This window comes from Podarcis filfolensis (assembly GCF_964270895.1).
Source record: "Podarcis filfolensis genome assembly, chromosome: 18".
NCBI classification, from domain to species: domain Eukaryota; kingdom Metazoa; phylum Chordata; class Lepidosauria; order Squamata; family Lacertidae; genus Podarcis; species Podarcis filfolensis.
The window spans coordinates 3,339,858-3,357,906 of NC_139622.1; the positions used below are offsets into that span (position 1 = coordinate 3,339,858).

General features: G+C 48.7%; 1 protein-coding gene across 4 annotated transcripts in view; it reads right to left on the reverse strand.

The window, feature by feature from the left end:
- The window catches only part of DOT1L (DOT1 like histone lysine methyltransferase), a 72,331-nt gene extending 54,732 nt beyond the window's left edge, over nt 1-17,599 (reverse strand). For all 4 annotated transcript variants that reach the window (XM_083594351.1, XM_083594352.1, XM_083594350.1 and 1 more), the window contains exons 1-2: nt 17,212-17,599; nt 1,511-1,554 (exon numbers count right to left, since the gene is read on the reverse strand). In XM_083594351.1, coding sequence (XP_083450477.1) covers nt 1,511-1,554; nt 17,212-17,292 — 125 coding nt within the window. In that variant the 5' untranslated portion in view covers nt 17,293-17,599. The remainder of the gene's footprint in view (nt 1-1,510; nt 1,555-17,211) is intronic.
- Nucleotides 17,600-18,049: the final 450 nt, after the last annotated feature.

An 18,049-nucleotide genomic window follows, 5' to 3' on the forward strand; every position in this document is an offset into this window, starting at 1 on the left:
GGTCCCAAGCCATAAATGGTTAGTGGCTCACTGGCAGCCCAAAAGGCCAAAAGTGGCTACTACTGTTAGGTTTGTCTCGTCTGATTGTGTATTTTGTGGTTTTATATTCTGATTTTATCCTGTGAACCACCCTGAGACCTGCAGGTTTGGGGCGGTGTATAAATTCAATAAATAATAATAAAGTATACTGCCATCTATGCAGGCAAAAGGTAAAGGTAAAGGAACCCTGGACGGTGAAGTCCAGTTGAATTCAACTATGTGCTCATCTCTGTTTTCAGGCCAAGGGAGCCAGCATTTGTCCGCAGACAGCTTTTCCGGGTCTTTTGGCCAGCATGACTAAATTGCATCTGGCACAGGGAACACCGTGACGAGTGCTAGAGCGCACAGAAACACAGTTAACCTTCCCACCGCAGCGGGGCCTATTTATCTACTTGTACTGGTATGCTTTCGAAATGCTAGGTTGGCAGGAGCTGGGACAAAGCAACGGGATCTCATCCCACGGCGTGGATTCGAACTGCTGACCTTACAATTGGCAAGTCCAAGAGGGTCAGTGGTTTAGAACATAACACCACCCACATCCCCATCTATGCATGCTGTGGTTTATAAATAACAGGTATGACTGGTCCCTCTCCCAAGGTGTGAGATGGAACAGTGGTCTGGCTCAGTAGAAGACAGCATGCTAGATTCTTGTTTAAACCAAACCTTTTACTGAGATTTATGAGTAGGATCTCACTTGGTTTTTAAAGGAAGGGTCAAAGCCAGGGTTTCCCAAACTTTGTCTCCAGCTGTTTTCGGAAAACAACTCCCATCATCCCTAGCCAGCAGGACCAGTGGTCAGGGATGATGGAAACTGTAGTCCAAAATCACCTGGAGGACTCAAGTTGGGAAACCCTGGTCAAAGCTCAAGGGCAGAAAATGCTTTGACCGCCCAACACCTTCAATCCTTTTCTAGGGGAGGCAAATGTGACTTTAAAAGAAATGAACCAATTCCTTCATACTAAGGATGCGCAGAAACATGACAGCTCCCTGTCACTTTTGAAAAGAAGGCGTGTGACCTCCCTTCTCCAGACCAGCTAATCAATGCAACATACTGTACTCCTACTTAGACAAAGCTGTCAATGGTGGCTTTGATTCAGACTATTTACGAAAGCATGTGCCCTTTTCAAGACAGATATAGCTTCATAGCCTTATTCCCAGTTGGGGAATGAAAGGCACTTGCCCCCACTGGCTGATACTGGTCTGGGGACCCCGGTATGGTCCTGACCTGGTTATAAGGCAACCCTTCAGTGTTTTAGGCAAAACCGGGTTTTCATTTTAATGCAGGGTAAAACATGCACCATGTTGCAGGAAGCTGTGATTACAGAGCAAGGATATAAAAAGGAAAATGCTAGCAAGAACAGTGTCACTATCACTACTGGCAGATGGGTTTCCCGGTTTCCACAAGCTGCAGAGGAGGGGTGGGGTGAAAATATCTGGTTGCAATGCAGATCAGCTGCTGCTTAGCACCTACCGAATTGTCTCAATGATTTCGTGTGCAGCATCATGGTGTTTGTCCTGAAACAACAACAAAGAAAGAGAAGAAGGTGGTTTCAGGAACTGTCTGGAAGGAGAGATCACCCACGTTGGCTGGCGGATCACCAAGGCCCGTTGGCTTCTACAAACCCCTCATTATTTGCAAATACGGATAAATGAAAATTGGGCCAGGGGAGTGATCAAAAGCAATGTTTCCTAGTCGATGCATGTGTTGCGGCTGTTATTTTAACAGGCTAGCTCTATGCTATCTAATTTCCCTGAGCCCAAAGAGGACCCATTTCCCAAAACTTTCTCCTTGCAGAGATGGGGAACCTGTGGATCCTTGGATGCTGCTGCAGTGTTTGGAATTAGCCAGGCACATTTTGCACCTGGCTTTCAAACTCTTGCGACCAAGTGAAGATGTCTGGGTACCAGGATGGCGCCTGACGTCTCCACCATCTGAAGGTGCATGCCTGGAGATCCTCGGATCTGGACTGTTTTCACACACTAATAACCCATCCTGTAGAATTCAATCCATCAATCTGCACTATCAGAATGAATTTCAGGAACCAAAATGCTTTCTCTGTGCAGCCTGAGCAGGAGCAGTCAGCATAAAGAAAAAGAGGTCGGAATGGGCCAATATATATGTGGACCATCCCTGGATCAAGTGACTGTTTTTCTTTAAGATCTCAAAGCTCTTAACCCGGCTCAGGGTTGTTCTCTGAACTAGCCAGATGTGTAACTGATAATCAATCACAGTCAGTCCATCATTTGAAAAGTAAGTCTTTAGAACTGCCTTGCCCAAAAATGGCAACTAGGCATTCCGTTTTGGCAACTGCAACCTTGGTTTAAGGATCCCTTTGGTCCCTATCTTACATAGCTGAGTTTCTAACATTTTTGTTAGAAACAGCTGCTGGAGCACTTCATTGGCTATCCCAGTACAGTGGAAGCTCGGGTTGCGAATGTGATCCGTGCGGGAAGCACGCTTGCAACCTGCAGCGCCGCATGTGCGCATGCGCAGGTTGTGATTCGGTGCTTCTGTGCATAGTGTGATTTAGCGCTTCTGCACATGCACGACAGGCAAAACCCGGAAGTAACCCCTTCCGGTACTTCCAGATTTCGGTGCATCCGTAACCCAAAAAAATGCAACCTGAAGTGTCTGTAACCCAAGGTATGACTGTAGTACGCAAGTAGGGAAGGAGAGAATTGCACAAAAGGCTGCGAAAAGCAAGGAGGCCAAGGCCGCAACAATTGCACGCCAAGTAAAATCCACACAAAGTAAGAGTGGCGACCATTCACACAAAACATTTCTGCTTGCAAAGCAGGCTCTGCAGTTTGGCCAAGTGCAGCCACCGCCTCCTGGCTTAGAGCCAAGGAGGAGGTTGTAAACCAGGCTTACAGATTAACCAGTACGCTAGGGGGAAACCTCGTTTATTTATCCAAATATTTATCTCCTGACTTCCAGGGTTTCCAAGGTGGCTTACGACATAATACACAGCCCAGTATTTATTTATCGAAAGACACACAAATAATAGTAATGACAAAACTCAAGCAACAGTGAAACAGTTCAAACTTACAGCTAGATAGCACCGATCATACATTTCACATCTTAAATAACCAGGCGTCAAAAGTGTAAGGCAGACGACCCCATGCACCCTCCTCAGCCTTTCCCCCCCCCTTTTCTTCCCAACCTAATAGTGCATGCAACACTAATGTCTCACAACGAATGTAACTGATCTGTAGAAAACACAACTTGAGAAAAGAGACAATGCACGGATTTTTGTAAACTAATAAATCTTTAATTTTTAATTATTTTTTTTAAGTTTAAGGCAGGGTGGAGTCCCTTTTTCGCTTTGTCAAGGGCCTTGGGCCTAATCAGCTGGGAAATTGCACTCCATTCATGGGCAGGGCTGCCTCTCTTTTCTCTCACAAACACACACACCTCTCCAACCACAACAACCACAACCATTTATTATTTATATGCCTCCCATCTGACTGGGTTGGCCAAACAACACTGGGTAGGTTCCAACAAATTAAAAACATTTGTCACAGTAAAACATCAAACACTGCAAACTTCTCTATGCAGGACTGCCTTCATATGTCTTCTAAAAGTCAAATGTTTATTTCCTTGACATCTGACAGGAGGGTGTTCTACAGTGAGGGCGCCACCACCAAGAAGGCCCTCTGCCTGGTTCCCTGTATCCTCACTTCTCGCAGTGAGGGAACCGCCAGAGGGCCCTCAGTGCTGGACCTCAGTTTCCAGGCTGAACGATGGGGGTTCACACACACTTTCTCTACCCTCTTTCCCCTCCCAGCAGGTGGGAGGAACAGTTGTCTCCCACTGATCACTTGCATGAGCACCTTTCAATATTCACTGGGGAAGGTGTTCCAAGGCCTGGGTGTCCCACAACCAAAAAGCCACCCTTACCCACGGTCTTGAGTTGCCAGCCACTCACCTCCCATCTGAAGGTAGAATCACCCAGGGCAGGGTGCCTGCAGGTGAACTTAATTTATATTCAGGCAGGATCCCCGGGACTGAGTAGGCAAATGCCTTTTCTTCTTACGAACAGTCAAAAACCAATAGTGCCTGGCTGTGTCTGAAATTCGCACCTGGCTATCGGTCACTCGTGACCAAACGAAGATGCCTGGGAACCAGGATGGATGCGGCCTCTCCCCCATCTGGGGATTCTAGGATCTGAAGTGTTTTCACACAGTAAGGCTCCCTCCTGTAAAATTCTGTCAGTTATATATTATCTGCAAAATCGGAATGAATTTCTGGAGCCAAAATGCTTTTTCTGTGCAGCCTGAGCAGGAGTGGTAAACAACGAGATAGTGAATTATTGTTTCTTCACTTACCCCAATGTTATGAATGGTCTGTGTCACCATTAAGAAAAAAAGATTGGAATAGGCCAATATATATGCGGACTATCACTGGATCAAGCTGACTTTTCCTCTTTTAAGTTCTCAAAGCTATTAAGCGAGCTCAAGGTTGTCCTCTGAATTAGCCAGATGTTTAACTGAGAATCAATCAGTCTCAGCCCATCATATAGAAATTAAGACTTTACAGCCGTCTTGCCCAAAAGGGGCAACAAGACATTCCATTTTGGCGACTGTAACCCTGGCTCAAGGAGCCATTTGGCGCCTAGCTTATTATATATCTGAGTTTATAACACTGCCTGGGTGCCCCACAACCAAAGAGGCACCCCATCCCCCGGTCTCGAGTAGCCGCTACCCCCCCCCCCGAACGTACAATCTCCAAGAGCAGGATCTGCAGGGGAACATAATGTAGATTTAGGCAGGATCGCCTGGGACTGAGTAGGCCAAGGGTCAGCAACCTAAGGCCCATGGGCCAAAGCAGCCCTCGGGGGTCGTTTAACCGGCCCACAAGCCGCCCCTGAACTGAGCCACCCACTCAGCGAGTCCCCGCACGCTGAGCTAAACCAGTGCAGCACGGCAACTCACTTCCGCGGTGCCGAAAATCACGTCTGCGCAGGCACCAGAAATTGCGTCTGCGCAGGCGCAGATGCCGGAAATTGCGGGTGCGCGTGTGATCCAGCCCACGGAGCGATCCCCAATGGAGTGAACCCTAAACCTTGCTGACCCCTGGAGTAGGCCAAGGCCTTTTCTTATTTCCAAATGTAAAAAACCAGTAGTGCCTGGGAACACCCTTAGAGGCCAGGGCAGATACAGATTGATATCAAACTGGCAAGATCTGGGTGATAACCACGGTTAGGCAGGCAGGAGTTTTAAGAAACATCTAAAGGCGGAATTAAAAAGTGAGTTAGTCGGCTCTCCCCCTCATGGCCCCCTGATTCCAGGCCGACCATGAGCCACTGAGTGACTAACTCAGGGCAACTGGGACGCCTGCCCACGCTCGCTCTCTTGTGGGGTTTTACATGGAAGGGTGTCATTAACACCGGGCCTTACTCATCTCTGTGGTTAACCTTTAATGAAAATGTTAAGAAGCAAGGCTGCTCACTCACTTGCCTGGAGGGGAGGAACACCCACCCAAAAAGCAACACACCACACTTGGAACACTCATTTCAAAAAAGAAATTTGACTCAGCTCCTCGGTTCCAGTTCAATTCACTAATTCGGTTCCAGTTCAATTCACAGGTCGTTCAAGACTTTTACAAACTGCTCTGCTAAAGTATAAAACATCCAAACACACACACACACAAAATGGTATGTTAGCAATTGTTTTGTTTATTTTGCAACAATTTTGATCCTTGGGCTTAAAAAGCAACATCGCTTTTCAGATGGGTAGAGTGACAACTAGATAAACTCTCACAGTGACCACAACCCGAGGTTTAAGGTGCCATTTGGCAATTGGACTATAGCACGGACCTCCGACCAGTAGATCGCGAGATCCTTATCATGTACAAAAAGTTACAGGGGTAAGCAAAAAACCTCTGTGCAATCCTCTCCTTAAAAAGCTCAACAACTCTGGTCAGTTCACCCACCCACCCACGCCACGCACATCCCCTCCTCCCTCCAATGACAATGCGTAGATCACAGCCAGATTTTTTTATACTGGGAGTAGATCACAGTCTCTTGGGAGTTGGATATGCCTGGACTATACTGTGCATCTGAGTTTCTGACACTGGTTGTAGTTCAAAACACCTGGAGAATGCCGGTTTGGGAAAGGCTGACGCCCAACATCTGCTGAGCCAGAGAAGTTGTTGCCCTCATGCAGCGTCAGTCCAGGGCAAGTGGAGTTTACGGGGCCAGGAGGGAGAGAAGCACATGGGCACCTTTCTGGCAATTCTAAGATGGGAAAAGCCACAGCTCAGTGGGAGAGCACTTGCTTGGAATGCAGAAGATCTGAGGCTTCATCTGCAGCATCTCCAGGTAGGGCTGAGATAAGAACTTCAATCCTAAAAAAAGGTCAACAACTTTTGGTCAGCCCTTTGGTCGGCCCTCATGCATGTTCTGGCCCTCACTGGAAAAAGTTTGGGCACCCCTGCTGTAGAGCCATTGCTGGTCAGTGTAAACAGCACTGAGCAAGGAGGAGGAACGGCCTCTGACTCAGTCCGAGCCAACTTCCTGCGGTCCTAAGCCACATCCATCGTCCAGAACCAATTCTGCTCTTGAGGACCACAGCAGATCTTGGATGCCGCTTAAAACTGACCTTCTGCTCAAATGATTATGAAGACCTCCCTGTTCCAAAAAAGCTTTTTTGATCTCTAGGAGTTTACGTTCCTGTTTCCTAGCTCACCTTTGCTGTGTGTGAGTGTGTGTATGTAAGGAGGGAGCAATGAGAGTGTTTGCAAAGTGAAGTCGTCAAGGACTCCTAGCAAGTCGAAAATAAAGAAAAACTACTGCTGTTTTAAGGGCTGTAGCCACAAATGCAAAGGGTGGGGAGGGGGGGTCAGCTTCAGAAAAACCACTTTCTGAGTCATTGAGGGGGCAGGGAAATTAGGGAGGATTATTCAAACTCTGCACGATTCATCTTACCCTGATAAGAAGAACTACGCACTGTTGATTCATTAGAGAGAGGAAAAAACCCTTCATGTTCCCTTTCAGGAAATAGGGAGGCGGGGAGAAGAGGGAGTCACACAGTTCAGTGTTACATGAAAGCCAGTGGGAGGGGGCATCTAGAACACCAAAGGCTCTGTCCTCCCAATGCCTTAATTAGCAATATGAAGCGGGGGGGGGGGATACATGCTTTCACGTCACCCTCCGAGCTCTGAACATCGTGACACCAGCAGCAGCTGAGCAATTATGCAAATCCAGCTGTGACTGCAGCAGTTCTAGATTTATCATCCCAAAGTACACGGGGTATAAACGTACAAACACGCAGACATGTTTCAATTTTAAACAGGCCCCAGCCACAATAAGCAACTCTGGCCAATGAGCTATTCAGGCCAGAGAGCCCATCTCTATACCATTCAACCTGGAGGAAAATCTCAGGCTGGGGGTGGGCGGTTGGAAGCCAAAGTGTTAGAAACTCAGATATATAAGCTAGGCGCCAAAACATAACGCCTAGTGGCCCTTTGCGGGTAAGACGGCTCTAAAGTCTTGTTTTCCAAATGATGGACTGACTGTGATGGATTCTCAGTTAAACATCTGGCTAGTTCAGAGGACAACCTTGAGCCAGGTTAATAACTTGGAGAACTTAAAGAAGAAAAATAACTCAATCCCAGGACAGTCCACATCTCTATTGGCCTATTCTGACCTCTTTTTCGTAATAGTGACTCATAACATAGGAGTATTCTTCCCAACTCATAACATAGGAGTATTCTTCCCAACTCTGAGCAGGGCAGTGGGGGAACTAAAGACAAATAATAATAATTCATTATTTATACCCCACCCATGTGGCTGAGTTTCCCCACAACAATTCACTCCAGGCAAATTTTGATATATCTTTTTGTAACTTCTTGGGCATATAACATTGCCTATTATCGGGATTGATTGAAATAAATGCAACATCTTTGGCAAAACATTCATCGTTATTGCTGCTATCCTACCTAAAAGGGAAAGGTTCATTCTATTCCAAACTTCCAAGTTCTTTTTTATCTCAATACAAACTTCCTCATAATTACCTTTATATAAATTCAGCTTTTTATTTGTAAGCCAAATTCCTAGATATTTGACTTTCTTATAAATCTCCATGTTTGTCATTACTCCTAACTCTCTTTTTTCCAACTCAGTCATATTTTTAACTATCATCTTAGTTTTCCCTTTATTTATCTTAAATCCAGCCACTCGCCCAAATTCCTAAATTTTCTCTAAAAGTATTGGGAGTATCGGGAGAGATGTCCATTGGCTCTTCTACTGTGATTACTAAATCATCTGCAAATGCTTTTAATTTAAATTCCAAAACAGTTCAGGTGCAATGATCCCCAGATAGGGGAAACCTCAGGCGCCATCCTGGCATATTCACTCGGTCGCAAGTGGCTGATAGGTAAAGGTAAAGGGACCCCTGACCATTAGGTCCAGTCGTGGCCGACTCTGGGGTTGTGGCGCTCATCTCGCTTTACTGGCCGAGGGAGCCGGCGTACAGCTTCCGGGTCATGTGGCCAGCAGGACTAAGCCGCTTCTGGCGAACCAGAGCAGCGCACAGAAACGACGTTTACCTTCCTGCCGGAGCGGTACCTATTTATCTACTTGCACTTGGCTGTGCTTTCGAACTGCTAGGTTGGCAGGAGCAGGGACCAAGCAACGGGAGCTCACCCCGTCACGGGGATTCGAACCATCGACCTTCTGATTGGCAAGTCCTAGGCTCTGTGGTTTAACCCAGGGCGCCACCTGCGTCCCTGGCTGATAACCAGGAGCAAAATGCGCCTGGCAAATTTCGAACGCTGGCTTGTGGGAAGGGGAAGCTATCAGCTGCAACAGGCACCCCTTTTCAGGCCTAATTTCAGCAACGAGGTGAGGGCCACCGACACAAGGCATTCATGGATGAATGGACTAAGAGCCTTGAAAGGTGAATAAAGTATCCCCCAAACTCTGCTTGTAGGAGTGGCTGAGCTTCTTTAATGAAGGTGGGCAGATGCACACTGTTGTGGCGCGCTGCTGTTTCCGTCTTTGAAATTTCACTGCAGTTATATAGCTAAGTAAGTCCAATGTTAAACATCAGAGCAAGCTGAACGCAAGGTGTGTTACGTTGAAAACCACAACTTCTGTATTGGGGGGAAGCTGAAATGCTGCAACCCCAGTAAATTACGCAAATAGGCTGAGCATGCATAACCTTATTTTGCATATCCAGTATTCGCTCTTTTTCCTTCTTCAGTGTATTCTGGTTGGGTTGCCTTGGAAAGGGGAACTGAGTGTGCCTTGCAGAACGTATGACCCCTCCTCCCCATGTCTGCATTTGATAAATTCTAGCATGCACACGCACACACACCCCTAATGATAACTTTCTGGCAGAACGCAAACATATCAGGGACAAAGTTCAAGGACTGATTCTCTCTGTTTAAGAGCTGCTGAGTTAAGCAGGGCTGAAAGAGCCGCCCCTGTGATGTGGTGGTCAGAGTGCCAGACTAGGACCTGGCAGAGATCAGGGTTCAAATCTCTCAATCAGCCACAAGGGTCACTGGGTGACCTTGAGGGCCAGTCACTGCGTCTCTCAGCCTAAGGTACCTTATAGGGTCGCTGTGGGGATTGTAAGGTGGTGAAGAAAACCGTGTACAGTGATGTTACTCAACCTTAGTTCCTTGGGTTTTGTAAGACTACAAATCCCATCATCCTTGACTACTGGCTAAGCTAGAAGTGGATGATGGGAAATGCAGTCCTACAACATCATGGGGCCCACAGTTGAAGAACACCAATGTACACCTCCCCCCCTTGAGCAACTTGGGAGAAAAAGGTGAGATCCAAATAAATGCAATAAATAAAAATAATGTCTGGTTTATTTAAAGACCCCCACTGAGAACACCCAAATACAGTGGTACCTCGGGTTATGTACTAATTCATTGTGGAGGTCCGTACTTAACCTGAAACTGTTCTTAACCTGAAGCACCACTTTAGCTAACGGGGCCTCCCACTGCCACTGCGCCGCCGGAGCATGATTTCTGTTCTCATCCTGAAGCAAAGTTCTTAACCTGAAGCACTATTTCTGGGTTAGCGGAGTCTGTAACCTGAAGCGTATGTAACCTGAAGCATATATAACCCGAGGTACCACTGTACCTAGAATCATAAATGTGGAGCTGAAAGGGACCACAAGGGTCCTTGCAATGCAGGAATTTTGTTCTCTGCAATGGGGCTCAAACCCACAGCCCTGCGATTAAGAGTCTCATACTCTACCAACACACACACACACACACACACACACACACACACACACACCTCAATTGCTGAGTAGGTCTCCTCTGACCGAAAACCCAGCACTCCATCCATATCACAATCCCAAAAGCTCTGCTTCACTCGAACAGAACCAATTCCCCACCTTGCTACTTGAACCTCCGGCAAAGGAAACAGAGCAGTGAAACTAAGAGACAGTCTGCTGACGTCAGAGACCTCAGCTCTGAAACCACAAGGGCACCCTTCTTTCTTTTGGTGCCAGAAAGCTTCTAAGCCCGGGGAGGAGAGAATTTTATTTTTATCTATTTTTTACAGCTGACTATATGTCAGCAGGCTAGCTAACAGTGCTGTCCAAAGTGGATTGATTTCTAAAAAGCCTTGCGGAATCCCTGCAACGTCCCTCATCTCGGTAACGGCTTTGGATGCACAGCAGGAGAAACGCTGCGGGTCAGGGCGACAGATGCAGAGACAGGCGAGAAGAAGGCACTTCGTATGCACACATGCGCCCAACGCATGACTTATACGTGGAAGACACCATCGCGGGGTATAGTAATGGGCTTTAAGAGGGGACTGGACGGAACAAGCCGTGGAAAGCAGGTCTAACGGAGCAGCGTTCACCACCAAGGTCAAGCGGAAAATGCCTTCCTATTGCCAGATTCCGGAGGCCGGGGAACAAGGGTTGGTCTGACTGACACTTCGACAAGGGGGCCAAACCAGCGGTACTGAAACCTGAGTGGGTGAGCCGGGCGGAGTGAGTCTGACTCAGCTCTGTCTGCCTGGGTACTTGGCGCAGGAGCAGCAGAGGTTGGGACGCAGGGGAGGGGCTCCCTATGGTCCTGTTGCCCCCACCAGGTAACACTTCCACTTTGGGACTTGTATCTGGTGCTGGAGGCCACAGAGGCAGCACAGGAGACGGCTTGTTTACTACCCACCCATCTCTCTACTCGAACCAATGGAGGAGGTTGCAAAGGTGAGATGGAGAACCCAAGGACAGTGCTTTGAGGTCCGTACTGGGATCACCTTAACAGGACCTGACGGGCACCATGGAAACCTGGGGCTGTCTCAAAAGGTCACCTATGCATACTGTAGGGCTTTAGATTTGGCACAGATGCAGAAAGCGGGGTGGTCTGAGCTGCGGGGTGGTGGTGCTGACTGGGACTGCCCCATTGTCGCGGTCAGGCCATTTCCTGGTAAGGTTTGGACTGGCAGCCAACCCGATTGCATGTAGGGTTTGGGGGGACCAACTAAGAAGGTCCCATCCCCCCCCGACTTGCAAGATCTGATTCCTGAATGCCCTGGGGGACTCTTCCAGGCAACGGGTAATATACACACTAGACGCTGTGGTTTGTTTGATGTGGATTTTCAGGGCGCACCATAATTTCACTTTGTTCTGGATGTTTCAGCTGGGCGTCTCCAATTAAGTTATACTCAGAGCAGACACAATGGAATTTATGGGCCTAAATTAGGCACGCCCATTTATTTCAGGGTATCTACTTGGAGTCATTGGGTACTACAACCCAATATCATCCTCAGTAATAATATTTATTCTATACATTAATTAAAAATATTATTAATAGAAGGTTGTTTCCAATATTAGTCATACTCAGAGAAGGCCCATTGAAATTAATGGCCACGATTAACTTAGACCTATTAATTCCAATGGGCCTAGTCTGAGTAACTGCATACAACCCAAAATGTATTCTATATAATTTTTCTAGGGCAGGCATCCCCAAACTTGGCCATCCAGCTGTTTTGGGACTACAATTCCCATCATCCCTGACCACTGGTCCTGTTAGCTAGGGATGATGGGAGTTGTAGTCTCAAAACAGCTGGAGGGCCGAGTTTGGGGATGCCTGTTCTAGGGGACTTACACACACTTTAAAAAAAAATCTTTAACAAAAAGAGCTTTACAGATTCTTAATTCCACCCCACAGCCAGATTTTGCTCTAAAATAAAAGTTTCAATTTTAAAAAATGCATTGGGTTGGAATGTCAACAAACTGAGATGGTCTTTTGAAATGAGATTTATTACTCTGTGCAAACCAAGCTTGAAAATAACCCAGTGATGAAAAGAAACTAAGCAGAGAGGCAACTGCACTTTCGATTTCTGTGAAAGCGTTAGGAACACACACGAACACACAGAGCTGCCCAAACAGGAAAGGGGACATTAACCACCATGCACTGCTCCCTGGGAACAGCCTAACAAGACGATCAAAAATAGCGCGCCCTCCTAAACGGGCAGGATGTTTTGGAAACCGGAGTATCCACAGCACCAAGATGACAGAAAGCCAAGTTTAACATCAGCGTGCAGCAGCGGGGCTTGCCCTTCTCTCCTTAAAAACAAACAAACTGTCATTCCTCAACCACTCACACACTTAGCAGCTGACCTGTGCAGCGCAGATCTCTTACAGCCACTTGGGTCTCCACAAGGCATGTGGGACCCTGCCTCATTTTAACCGCTGAAAGGCATGGAAACACAACTGACGGAAATGCCGTAGGCCACAGAAATACGGTACTCAAATAAGCTCCGTGCCAGCTAGAAGGAGGAGGAGGAAGAGGAGGAGGAAGAGGAAGAAGAAGAAGAGGCCCATTCTCTGGCAAGAGAATGCAAGTCGTCTGACCCAGCTGAGATGCTGAGCACAGCAGCCTTTTGAGAAGCGGCTCTCTCTTTCACGCCCACCATATTACACTTCCAAAAATGTTATTTCTCTGGGGTTAGATCCGCCCCAAACACTATTATTCATAAGAGGGAGGGAGGGGGCAGCCACATTCGTGAGATGTTTAGAATGCTACACAGACGCACCATTGCAAAAATGAAATGAGGCGTCATCGCCAGCGGGCTCCAAAATAACCAAACATGGATCACAGCGGGGAGAAATCTGCAGGCATGTCTCTTCCATGAAGGAACAGGAACTGAAGAACATTCTTTACTTAAGTTTGCGTCCCTCGTTTCGCTCCTCGTCCCCACTGCACATCTTCTTCCAACCAGTGGAAAACCCACAGGTAGAAAATGACCTTAGGGTTGCTTTTTATTAAACAACAACACCAACGTCATGAGAAAGTTACAAGCATTCCCATGTATCCTGTGGGATAGCCCAGTCAGTAGAGCAGGAGACTCTTAATCTCAGAGTCGTGGGTTTGAGCCCCTCATTGGGCAAAAAGGTTCCTGCATTGCAGGGGGTTGGACTAGATGACCCTTGTGGTCCCTTTCCAACTCTACAATTCTATTATTCATCTCTCAATCCAAAGCCACTCCATAGCTAATTAATTCTATTAATTTGTTTTCCTGTACTTTATCACCTCCCTAAAACAGAAGGGCCCTGTTACCTAGCGCTGAAGAAACAAAAAAGGAACCTAATCCTTTATATCAGTTTTGCACAATCCATGCAGCCACAGAGTATTAATTGTTCCTCGCAGCAGCTTATCCAAAATGAGTGACTGAGTCCAAATGTTGGGGGAAAGGAGGTATGCAACACTGGATTTGGGTTTGGAAGAAGAAGAAGAAGTCTGGAAGAGGAAACCCTTAATTATCCCGTAATAATTTAATGCTCTTGGGAAACAGATGAAATATGCCTCTCCGAGAGCACACATTACAGCAGGCAAAGGATTGTGAGGTGTGGAAGTGTCAAAGGGAGGAACAGGAGGCAAGAACTAGATGTTTGGGGTGTGGACCTAGAGGAGTATCTGCATGTGGGTGAGTCATCCACAAACAGGAAAAGTAGGATTACTTTGAAATGGCTGGCCTGGGATGCAAAGAATGTCTTGGGACTCAACAGAGTGTGTATGTGGGGGAGCAAGATAGGGTGGGGAGAGCTGAACAGAAAAGGTTGGCAAAGGACCAAGCAGGCAACAGCTCTGTGTCCTGAGCAATGGGGTCAGGACAGAGAGAGCAAGGCCAGTGACAGTTGCATTCAGTGGGTCAACTGAGGATTTGGGAGGTTAAAGCAAGGAGATTACTGGGTGCAAAATAATAATAATAAATGTTTTGGTTACACTAATTAACGAACACACCACACCAGGATAGCATCTGACCGCAAACCGGAGGGATTAATGAGAAGCAAGGGGCAAGTTTCCAAACAATCTACACACACAAAAATATCTTATCAAAGATGATAAAGGGCAGGGAGGAGTTTCTATTTACACTAGAGGTGGCGGCAGCTGGAGGATCTCTTTATCTTTTGGGCAACTGCCCATGCCATCCCTCCTCCTCCTGCCAGTGGAGGGCAGAGATAAAAGCAATTGGGACAATGAATGTTAATTTTACCAGGGGGTGGGGTGGGGGACATCTCAAGGTTCCCCAGCCCTGATGTATTATGTATTTATCAGCAACTTTACTCAGGCAAATGACTCAAACTTACAAACATAACAGAAACACTGAAGCTAATTGCAACACACACAAACACCCCCACATCTATACAAATGAGAGGCAGGTCTAGAAGGAGATGCTGTCTCAGCAAAGGAGGCCACAAATACTTTAAAGCTTGAGGGCCATGGGAGAAAGGAGAAGCTTTCATGCCAGAACCAGGCAAGGAAGGTGCCACACAAGCCCTATCTCATCACTGCTCCCCTACAACTGGAGTGCAGAGATATGAAACCCTCACGTGTTTACAGAGTCAGTCCATGGTAAGTATAATGTCTAGCAGCCAAGATGCGTTTCCCTCCATAAACGTGTCTAATTTTCCACTTAAAAGCCATCTAAGCTAGATGTCCCTGGCAAACTGCAAGCAAGTCAGGAAGCAAGGAGCACGCACAGGAAGATGTACCAAGCTGTGTGTGGAAGGCAAGCCCGGAAGAGCCTTGCAAGCAGCGGAAGGGGAAGGGATGGCAGCAAGTGGGTGCAAGGAAGTAGAGATCAGTTTGTCAGGAGTTGAGATGCAGAAAGGGGAGGGTGGTGTGTGTTTAGCCCCAGAGAAGCTGTTCTGCGCAGGAGATTCAAATGGAAGAGGTTTCCTTGTGGATGATTTCTGAAGGGGGAAAAGTCAAGATCAAAACACTGGGGGAAGACATAAAAGCACACGGAACAGAGGAAAGCACTCAAGGATAAAGGACAAATGTGGCAAAGAACATATTCTGGAGACACCTCTGAGCCCTCTGACTGGCTTAATTTCACATCAGGATCATCTCCAGGAAAAAGTTTTGAGGACAGGAAAGTTTAAATATTAGAGAAGGTGCTTGTGTGGCAGTGTGTGTGCCTCATGTCCTGCACAAAAGGCAAAATTTGCATCCATTGCTCCTCTTACTCTCACCTCTGCCCCACCCACCCCTGGTATGTGGCCCTTGGCAGATTTCCAGGAAGGTAACATGGCCCTCGGGGTGGAAACAGTTCACCACTCCACCTGGCATTAAGAGGGGGGTCAAATTTTAACATGGGAACATGCTGAGAGAGACAAGAGTTCTGCAGGAGTAAGGAGCTGAAGCAGTCCAAGTGAGACATCATGTGGATGAGTAGCACTGGGGAGCTGAACCAATTTCTAATGCACATGTCTGTATAAAGAGTGTGAAGCGTTTGGTGTGAAGGGCGACCTTCAGAGAAAAACACTGCACGTATGACCTCCTTGCCCTTTGCGTAACGTTCTCTGTTTCCTCACAAAGAAACATCCAGTTGCATCCCACATCCGTTCCCCCCCCCAACATAATACCTGCCCTGGCAGGAAGACCCCACACCACCAACTTAACACACAGAGTTTCTGGATAGCCCCACTGTGTAATAACTCCAACCCAAATTCACCCAGAGAAGTTCCCCCCATGGAAGTTCCATTTCCAAGCAGCCAAACTCCCCCCATATAACAGCCCCCCCAATGCAACCCACTCAAGAGGCAAAGCGCTCCCCATTCACATAGCCCCCCCCCATGTTTTTGCACAGTGGAGTTTCGGACATATAACTTTGTCACATTCCTTCTCCAGCCCCCCTCTGCTTCTTAATACTCCCAATTGCTCCCTACCCCCCTAGCCACATAAGCAGCAAATTATTCCATGCATGCACACAACATATGATTTTCCCCCCTAATGGGGTACCCCTAGACACCCATTTATTACCACAAAACATCCCCAATTGTAGCCCCCAGAGAGGATACAGAAACCACCCCATAGAATAAGCCTCTATGAAGCCAGTTTCCTCCTTACAACCAACTAAGCTGCACTCTCCAAGTCCCCCCAAATAATAACCCCAATATCATAGCAGCCCCCAAAATCTCCCTCCCGAACTCCCAATATAGCAACCACCCTGCATCTCCCTCCCCAACTCGTCCCCACATAGTCCTCCAAACTGACACTGCATCCCCCCAACCCCCCAATACGGCAACCCCTGAACCTTATACATCCCCCTTCCCAATATAGCAACCCCTCAAAATCCGTCTCCCCAACTCCCCCATACGTCACCCCCCAAAAAACTTACACATCCTCCCAAATACCCCATATGGCAACTCTGTAAATGCTCCTCCCCACATATAACAACCCCTCAAAACCCCTCTCCCCAACTCCCCCGACGGGAACCCACCTGAACTTACATATCCCCCAGATGACAACTCCCCCAAAATCTCTCCCTACATAGAGCAACCCCACCCCATCAGCACAACTGCCCCCCAATGCACTCAAATCCCCAAATACCCCATATGGCAAACCCCCCCCGTACCCCTCCCCGCATACAGCAACCTCTCAAAAGAAAAGCAGAAAAACTCAGGTGACACAGCAGCCCATCAAATCCCCCACCCCAACAGACGCCCCCCAAATCCCCCCATATGGCAACCCCCCCCAAATACCCCTCCCCACAACTAGCAACCTTCCCCCCCCAACCCCACACAACCAAAAGCCTCCTATAACCCCCCAGGTGACACAACAGCGGCTCGAATCCCCCCATAAAAATGCAAGAGATAAGACAGAGCCCCCCTCCGCTCCCTCAAGCCCCCCAACCCTGCCCCCTCCCCCTCCCGGGGCCTCCCGCCTCCCCCACCACTCACGTAGACGGGCAGGGGCCACGGGTAGACGGCCGGCTCGGCTCCCACGGGCGACTTGAGCCGCAGCTCCAGCCTCTCGCCCATGTTGGCGGCCGAAGGGGCCCCGGCGCGGCGGCGAGGGAGCAGGCGAGGTCAGGTCGGGGCGGCGGAGGGGGCCCAGCGGCGGCGGACCCGCACCATGCTAGACCGGCGGCGGCGGCGGCGGCTGAGGAGGAGCACCAGCGAGAGGCGAGGAAGGAGGGGGCGGGAGGGAGAGCGAGGAGGCCGCTCCTTCCCCTGCTCTCTATTGTCGTCGCTCGCGCCGGGCCGGGCGCCTCGTCAGCCGCACCAAGAGCGACGCGGCCGCCATTTTGGGCCGCTCGCCCCCCCCCCCGCCTCCCTCGCACGCCCGGCGGCGTCAGGGAAGGGAGGGGCCGCGGGGGAGGGCAAGGGCGGCCAAGCTAACAGGGGCGCCAAGGGAAAGCAGGCGGGCGGGAGATGCCAACCAATGTTATTTCCATAGGTTGTTTCGCTACTATCGTGGGGGTGGGATACGTCGCGGGCGGGCGGGCGGGCGGGAGCGCGCGCAGGGAAGGCGAGGACGCACGCGCAGGCGGATGAGGGAGAGAAAGCGCGAACGCACGACAATGCGCGGAGGGGGCGCGCACGGGCGGGGGGCGGGACCAACCACGAGAGTGGGCGGGGCTTCTCAGCTTACCCCAAAATTTTAAAAAAAAGTAGGCAGGCGGGTGCCCAGGAGGTGGGCGGGGCCAAGTACGAGAGTGGGCGGGGCTTATCTTCGCTCTCCCTCGACATGCCCAATAAAATAGTCATGAAAAGCGCGGCGCGCGGGAAAATGTGA